Raw genomic sequence first — 9,225 nt, forward strand, 5'->3', positions numbered from 1 at the left:
ATAATTCTTCAATATTAACCAATTGGCATGATCGATTAGGACATCCTGGTTCAACAATGATGCGAAGAATTATAGAAAATACACATGGTCATCCATTGAAAGACCAGAAGATCTTTCAGAATAATAAGTTTCAATGTAAAGCATGTTCTCTTGGAAAACTTATTATAAGACCATCACCAGCCAAAATCCAAACTGAATCACCAATGTTTCTTGAACGTATTCAGGGTGATATTTGTGGACCAATCCATCCACCATGTGGACCATTCAGATACTTTATGGTATTGATTGATGCCTCCAGCAGATGGTCACATGTATGTTTATTGTCAACTCGAAATGTTGCATTTGCAAGATTACTTGCTCAAATAATAAAATTGAGGAATCAATTTCCCGATTATACAATCAAGAAAATTAGACTTGATAATGCTGGTGAATTTACTTCCCAGACTTTCAATGATTATTGTATGTCTATGGGAATCATTGTTGAGCATCCTGTTGCTCATGTACATACTCAAAATGGATTGGCTGAATCATTGATTAAACGTCTGCAAATGATTGCTAGACCAATGATTATGAAAACAAAGCTCCCTATTTCTATATGGGGACATGCAATTTTACATGCTGCTTCATTAATTCGCATCAGACCAAGTGCATATCATAAATACTCCCCATTGCAGCTTGCATTTGGTAAAGAACCAGACATTTCTCATCTGAGAATTTTTGGATGTATGGTGTATGTGCCTATTGCACCACCTCAACGAAAGAAAATGGGACCTCAAAGAAAGATTGGAATTTATATTGGTTATGATAGTCCATCGATCATTCGATATCTTGAACCACAGACAGGCGACGTGTTCACAGCACGTTTTGCTGATTGTCATTTTAATGAGGAAATCTTCCCAATGTTAGGGGGAGAACAGAAACATACCGAAAAAGAAATTACATGGTATGTATCATCATTGTTACATCTGGATCCAAGAACAAAACAATGTGAAAAAGATGTACAGCAAATTGTGCACTTGCAAAGAATAGCAAATCAAATACCAGATGCATTTGCAGACACAAAAGGGGTAACTAAATCATATATACATGCTGCAAATGCCCCTGCTCGAATTGAAATTCCGAAGAAACAAATTGAAGATAGTCATGATGTCATTAAACGCCTGAAGCGTGGAAGGCCAGTTGGTTCCAAGGATAAAAATCCTCGAAAAAGAAAATTCATAGAGAAACACAATGATCACAAAATAGAGAATGATGTTCCTGAAGAAACACATAATGATCACAAAATAGAGAATGATGTTCCTGAAGAAACACATGATGATGAAAATGTTTTGTCAGAACCACAAACTGACGAGAATCATGAAATCTCTATCAATTATATTAATACTGGAAAAATATGGAACCGAAAAGATATAGAAGAAATTGATGATATATTTTCTTATAATGTGGCAATCGACATCATAAATGATAATGAAGATCATGAACCAAAATCTTTTGGTGAATGTAAAAATCGGCAGGATTGGATAAAATGGAAAGATGCCATCCAGGTTGAATTGGATTCGCTAAATAAACGTAATGTTTTTGGACCTATAGTCCTTACACCTGAAGGTGTAAAACCTGTTGGATACAAATGGGTTTTTATTCGAAAGCGAAATGAGAAAAATGAAATAGTAAGATATAAAGCTCGACTTGTTGCACAAGGTTTTTCTCAAAGGCCTGGAATTGATTATGAAGAAACGTATTCTCCTGTGATGGATGCAATTACGTTTCGGTATTTGATTAGCTTGGCAGTATCTGAAAATTTAGAAATGCGTCTTATGGATGTTGTTACAGCCTACTTATATGGATCACTTGATAGTAATATATATATGAAAATCCCTGAAGGATTTAAGATGCCTGAAGCACAAAGTTCAAAACCCAGAGAATGTTATTCTGTGAAATTACTAAGATCATTATATGGGTTGAAGCAATCCGGCAGAATGTGGTATAATAGGCTAAGTGATCACTTGATGAAAAAGGGATATGTAAATAATTCAATATGCCCTTGTGTTTTCATTAAGAAAACAACATCCGGATGCGTAATTATTGCTGTATATGTTGATGATTTAAACATCATTGGAACAAATAAGGAAATTCAAGAAGTTGTGTCATACTTGAAAGAAGAATTTGAAATGAAGGATCTTGGAAAAACCAAGTATTGTCTGGGTTTACAAATTGAACAAAAAGAATGTGGAATATTTGTTCACCAGACAAATTATACAGAAAAGATCCTTAAACGTTTTAATATGGACAAATCAAATCCTTTAAGTACTCCAATGGTTGTTAGATCATTAAACATAGAAAAGGATCCATTCCGTCCATGTGAAGATGATGAAGATATTCTTGGTCCAGAAGTACCATATCTAAGTGCTATCGGTGCCCTTATGTATCTTACAAATTGTACAAGGCCTGATATATCTTTTGCCGTAAATTTATTGGCAAGATTTAGCACATATCCAACAAAGAGACATTGGAACGGAATTAAACATATATTCCGTTATCTACGAGGAACGACAGACTTGGGACTTTTGTATTCAAAAGATGCTAATCCAAGTATAATTGGTTATGCCGATGCTGGATACTTATCTGATCCACACAAAGCACGTTCTCAAACTGGATATGTATTTACTCGTGGAGGCACTGCAATTTCTTGGCGTTCACAGAAACAAACACTTGTAACAACTTCATCAAATCATGCCGAGATTATTGCACTACATGAAGCAAGCCGTGAATGTGTGTGGTTAAAATCAATGACTCAACATATCCAAATCTCATGCGGATTATCATTCGACGAGAAGCCTGTGATACTATATGAAGATAATGCTGCATGTGTTGCTCAAATGAAAGAAGGATACATAAAAAGCGACAGAACTAAACATATTCCTCCTAAGTTCTTCGCATTCACCAAGGAGCTTGAGAAGAATAAATGTATTGATGTTCGTCACATTCAATCAAGTGAAAACTCATCAGATCTCTTCACAAAGGCACTTCCTACGACAATATTCAGAAAGCACATATATAATATTGGGATGCGCAATCTACGAAATTTGTGAAGAATTGTTCGTGTCAACATGAGGGGGAGTTTACGTGACTGCACTCTTTTTCCCTTACTATGGTTTTTATCCCAATGGGTTTTTCCTAGTAAGGTTTTTAACGAGGCAGTATAAAAACACGTAATGTATACAATCATTATGATCATCATCACAAGGGGGAGTGTTGAAAAATTATTTAAAAATGTGAAAAATATTTGTGTTGAAAATGTGAATGTTGAATGTTGAAAATTAGGTAAAATTAGGTATTGAATATTGAAAATTAGTGTGTGATGATGTAGGTAATGATGTATTTTATTTTTGGATTATTTGTAAAAATTTTCTATAAATAGATCTCTCATTTGTGAAGAAAAATCACAATTGAGTTGAGAGAAAAATATTATAAAGTGTGTAGTGTGATAATTTTGAGAGTTTGAGATTTTTACTTTTTACCGTAAATTTTTACTTTTTCACAACAATTCCATCTATTTTTAATAAGAATGTTCACTCTTCGTTTTTTATATTTATAAAATGTTCTAATTAAAATAATAATTTAAAAAATCACATAATAATATAAAAATATATAATAAAAATTAATTATTATAATATTTTGTTGAATGACAATTATTTAATAAATAAAATGCTATTTATAAATTAAGATAAACATTTATATTAGTTCGACGATAACAATAATTTTATAATAATTAACAGAGTATCAATATTTAGAATTTATTATTTTTTAATACCAATAATACATATTTTTTAGTATTTTGAAATTTAAGTAAGAAATTATTTAAAAATTAAAAATAATTTCATTACATTCATATTTCTGTTTTTCGATATCAATTAACATATCATTTTATTCTTATTTTATTCAAAAGTTGATTTTATTTATACCTTATCTTATTCCAATATAACAGTCATGTCCTAAGAAGTTGAGATTGAAGTTAGTTGGGAGAGGATATTGCTCATGAGATTTATCCATTTATAGGAAGAATTTATTGATAGTGGTTAGTTTTAATTTGCTTTTTGAAGATTAAGATCTCACACAATAAAAATAATTACATTTATGTTTTTTAATAAACTATTTTTAATACTAATTTTCATATGGATATACACACATTAGCACCCACATTGTGTGTCATAATCTGTATATTAATTAAAGTTAATTTTTTTCATAAATATATTACAAAATTTATTAAACATTTGTGAGTTTTATATGAAAATTAAACCATCACCCATCTAATATATCACCCAAATAAAAATAAATATCACTATTGAATCTATGTTATCAGTCTTAAACTTATCATTAATTTTTTTTAGACATGAGAAGGCACAATTGTTATTATTCAATTCACGCTGTATAAATTTCCAGACTACTTATCATTACCGATTGCACATACAACACGTGTTTCAACAACATGTATATAGAGTATATTAATATAAATGAATGTTCACAAAAATTCTTGTGAGATTGTCTCATGAGTCAATTTTGTGAGACGAATCTCCGATCTGACCTAACTCATGAAAATATAATTTTTTATGTCAAAAATATTATTTTTTTATTGTAATTATTAATCCAATCAACCTTTTTTTATTATTTTAATTTAATAATGTGGACAAGTCATTGGCTTTTTGATACCCAAAATAATATTTCAATTGAAAAGTCCGACAAATAAGGAGAAATGTTTTTGAAATGTTTTTGTGTCGATATAATGTTGATTAGTCTGTAAGTTTGGTATACCTAAAATTTATGATTGCTTTCTTGCAAACTTTATCCTTTCATTTTTAAAAAAAAATATATATTTTACGTTCTATAAATTTCGATTTCCAAATATGAGTTCTCATTTTCTAAATATCGTCTTATATATTATTGAATATATACTTGTATATTTAGAGTAGGTCTCTTGTGAGACGCTCTCACGAATCTTTATCTGTAAGAAGGTTCAACCCTACCGATATTTACAACAAAAAGTAATACTCTTGGCATAAAAAGTAATACTTTTTCATGGATGACCCAAATAAGATATCCGTCTCACACAAGTTTTTGCCATTTTTTATACCATTATTTTAAATGAAATTAAGTAAATTTTTGGTATATTGATGCAATTTTTTTAATAATTCAAAAAGTATCATTTAACCAGTCAAATTCATATATCATACTTGTCTCTTCATTCTATCTGAGGAAACGTGAATGATAGCTAAGATAATTGTATAATCTAAACGATTTGACTGATTTCAACATAATTACTAAGCTAATTCGGAAGTAAAATATAGATTGTTCCAATTTATTTCCTAAAATTTACAAATAAATATTTCTTTCAATCAAAGTAAAAAACTAAAATGAGTAAATTATACAAGAAACCATGAAATAAGTAATGAATGCAAATTTAGAGGACAAATTGTATATGCAGAACCCGTGAGATGTCCACAAGGACAGAAGCCTCTCATTTGCTCAACTATTTCTTCAAAGTTACAGTAACAACTGATGGAATATTTAGGCGCAGAATGTATCAAACAAGACCGCCAAAATCTCCACAACAACACTCTCCATCAAAAAATCTGTGAAGTCGTTTGCTATCTCGAATAATAATAGTCCGGGACGTCAATCTTGAGACGACTTTTACAAAATCGTGGCAGTTCCTACACATGCTAATATTCTTAACAACTCGAATTTGTGTTGCATTTGATGTGTTGAGCAATCCAAAGGCAACAGCCAACTTTTCACTGTGATGAGAGGGCTGGACCGTGGTTTCTTCGGTTTCTTCGTCTACCATTTGTGGATTTGTATCCACCTCGTATCCTAGAGGTTTTGCTCTATCGAGCAAGTCATCCAAAAGGTTTGTTACATCATTGGATCGACTTTTTTTACCACCATTCTTGAACGAGTAAACCTTGTTTCGAATGGTAATCCAGCTCCAATCATTTAGTTTCTCAACCTTTTCCTCTCTCATCATCTTTCTCAACCTAGACACATCCTTCCATCGGCCTGCTGATATGTATAGATTTAACAGTAAGTGACACGTCTCTGAATCTCTTGGTTTCAGTTCAAGTAATTGTTCAGCAGCATAAAAGCCCAGTTCGGGTTTCCCTTGACTTCTGCAACCTGCTATCAAAATCGACCATAGAAACTCATTGGGAGTTAGATTGTTTTGCTTGATAAAATCAAATGCTTCTTCAATACGACCTAACCTAAGAAACATATCAATCAGACATGCATGATGGTCCATCACAGGGTTTATTTTATACTCATTTCTCATCATATCATAATAGGCTAACGCCTCGTCAACCATTCCAGCTTGGCTACAGGCAGAGAGAACGCCAACGAAAGTGATTTTGTTTGGCTTAGCTCCAACAAATCTCATGTCCTCGAAAAGGTGCAACGCCTGTTGTGACCGTGCATGTTGTGCAAATGTTGTGATCATGGATGTCCAAGAAATTAAAGTTCTTTTCGGCATCTCCACAAAAGCTTTAGTTGCTCCATTAATGCTTCCACATTTGTTATACATGTTAACTAGGGCCGTTCCCAAGACCACATCTGACAAAAATCCTTTTTTTACCGATTGAGCGTGAACTTGTTCACCTTGCTCCAATGCCACCAAACTGCCACATACAGTTAATACACTCGAGAGAGTATACATATCAGGTTTCATGCCAGATTTGTTCATTCTACCAAAAATTTTAAGGGCTTCGGTTCCCCAGAAGGAGGCTGAAAGGCCATCCTCCGCTAGACTAGTCATTTTTGCGTGACCGGCAATCATGGCATTCCATGTGACTAGGTTAACTTTGTTAATTCCATCAAATACTTTCTTTGCCTCACTGATGCAGCCATTTTTTAAGTACAAATACATAATCGAATTCCTAACGTGTAAATCAGATTCATATCCAAGTTTAATACTCATTGAATGAACCTGAGATCCCATGCCCAAAGCCTGCATCGTGCAGCACAAACTCAATACGCTGGTCAACGTGATCTCGTTAGGCTCCACACCCTCATCAATCATCTGAGCAAACATATCAACTCCCATAGCCGAATCGCCATTGTCCCCACAAGCAGATACAATGGCAGTCCAAGAAATCACATTCTTTTCCTCGATCGAATTAAACGCCTTGATCGCCATAGACAAACTACCACATTTGGCATACAAGCTACACAGTGCATTCCCGGTACTCGAATCACCCTCAATTCGATACTTTATGCTATACCCATGAATCTGCTTCCCCAAATCAATATCAGACAAATACGAGCAAGCATTCAAAACAATTCCTAAAGTATAGGCAGTTGGATACCCTCCAGTCTCCAACATTTTCTTGAAAGCACCAACAGCGAGCAGAGGCTGTTGATTATGAGTATATCCGGACATCAATGAAGTCCAAGACACAACATTCCTTTTCGGCAAGTCATCGAACACCTTTTGCGCACTTTCCATCCTCCCGCATTTTGCGTACACGTTTATAAGAAATGTAACGAGGAACATTTCTTGGTAAAACCCAGTTTTTATTATGTGGGCATGGACAGACTCAGCTGCTGAAACATAACTCTTGTCTATACAATTTTGCAACAACGGGACATAGGAAGATGACTCAAGCTTCACGTAACCTTCTTTAACCAATGAAATTAATTCTCTGAACTCAGTACTCGATGCATCAAAATCCTTTTCCAAGTCTTTCGTGCTGTGCTGTTTCTACACAGAAGAACACCGGAGTAGAAGCATAAATTTGGCAACCAACTAACGCATTATCAGAAGATACAACCCGTTTGACATAAACAAAAAGAAAAAAGAAAAAAGAGAAAGATCGTACCTTTCCAAATGGAGTGGAAGGAGAAGAGTGTTTCTTGAAATCTGGGTCCAGTTTCATAGTGTTGCCAACCAAAACTGAAGGCAGGGAAGCCATGAAACTGGATTGCTTCGCAGGAACAGTACACGTATATGATCACATTTTCACTTCGTCCGTGATAGATGATGATATTTGGCGTGGGTAGAGTAATCCCTTATCTCTGTATGCTTGGATGAAATTTAGCTGTAAATTGATGGTTGAGTAATCACTTGTCTCTGTATATTTATACAAATACATACATAAATATCAAACTTAAAAAGAAAAAATTTACGATAAAAAGTAAAAATCTCAAACTCTCAAAATTATCACACTACACACTTTATAATATTTTTCTCTCAACTCAATTGTGATTTTCTTCACAAATGAGATATCTATTTATAGAAAATTTTTACAAATAATCCAAAAATAAAATACATCATTACCTACATCATCACACACTAATTTTCAATATTCAACACCTAATTTTACCTAATTTTCAACATTCAACATTCACATTTTCAACACAAATATTTTTCACATTTTAAAATAATTTTTCAACACTCCCCCTTGTGATGATGATCATAATGATTGTATACATTACGTGTTTTTATACTGCCTCGTTAAAAACCTTACTAGGAAAAACCCATTGGGATAAAAACCATAGTAAGGGAAAAAGAGTGCAGTCACGTAAACTCCCCCTCATGTTGACACGAACAATTCTTCACAAATTTCGTAGATTGCGCATCCCAATATTATATATGTGCTTTCTGAATATTGTCGTAGGAAGTGCCTTTGTGAAGAGATCTGATGAGTTTTCACTTGATTGAATGTGACGAACATCAATACATTTATTCTTCTCAAGCTCCTTGGTGAATGCGAAGAACTTAGGAGGAATATGTTTAGTTCTGTCGCTTTTTATGTATCCTTCTTTCATTTGAGCAACACATGCAGCATTATCTTCATATAGTATCACAGGCTTCTCGTCGAATGATAATCCGCATGAGATTTGGATATGTTGAGTCATTGATTTTAACCACACACATTCACGGCTTGCTTCATGTAGTGCAATAATCTCGGCATGATTTGATGAAGTTGTTACAAGTGTTTGTTTCTGTGAACGCCAAGAAATTGCAGTGCCTCCACGAGTAAATACATATCCAGTTTGAGAACGTGCTTTGTGTGGATCAGATAAGTATCCAGCATCGGCATAACCAATTATACTTGGATTAGCATCTTTTGAATACAAAAGTCCCAAGTCTGTCGTTCCTCGTAGATAACGGAATATATGTTTAATTCCGTTCCAATGTCTCTTTGTTGGATATGTGCTAAATCTTGCCAATAA

The 9,225-nt window shown here is 33.6% G+C and overlaps 1 protein-coding gene across 2 annotated transcripts; it reads right to left on the reverse strand.

The window, feature by feature from the left end:
* Nucleotides 1–5,328: 5,328 nt before the first annotated feature.
* On the reverse strand, nucleotides 5,329–8,112 carry LOC140961516 (pentatricopeptide repeat-containing protein At4g14850-like). Of its 2 annotated transcripts, none has more exons than XM_073420091.1 (2): nucleotides 7,869–8,112; nucleotides 5,329–7,744 (listed from the first exon to the last, which is right to left on the reverse strand). In XM_073420091.1, the coding sequence occupies exons 1-2, from the start codon at nucleotides 7,959–7,961 to the stop codon at nucleotides 5,579–5,581; spliced, it is 2,259 nt and encodes a 752-aa protein (XP_073276192.1). In that variant the 5' UTR covers nucleotides 7,962–8,112; the 3' UTR covers nucleotides 5,329–5,578. The 2 variants fall into 2 exon arrangements, with proteins under 2 accessions (XP_073276192.1, XP_073276191.1); XM_073420090.1 differs by having other exon boundaries at nucleotides 5,329–7,750.
* Nucleotides 8,113–9,225: the final 1,113 nt, after the last annotated feature.

The sequence above is a fragment of the Primulina huaijiensis genome, chromosome 16 (assembly GCF_012295235.1).
Source record: "Primulina huaijiensis isolate GDHJ02 chromosome 16, ASM1229523v2, whole genome shotgun sequence".
In the NCBI taxonomy this organism is placed as follows: Eukaryota; Viridiplantae; Streptophyta; class Magnoliopsida; order Lamiales; family Gesneriaceae; genus Primulina; species Primulina huaijiensis.

Coding starts and splice junctions, on each gene's coding strand:
- LOC140961516 (XM_073420090.1), bottom strand. CDS start 7,961: ATGGCTTCCCTGCCTTCAGTTTTGGTTGGCAACACTATGAAACTGGAC. Junction 7,751..7,868: donor CTTCCACTCCATTTGGAAAG/GTACGATCTTTC, acceptor TCTTCTGTGTAG/AAACAGCACAGCACGAAAGA.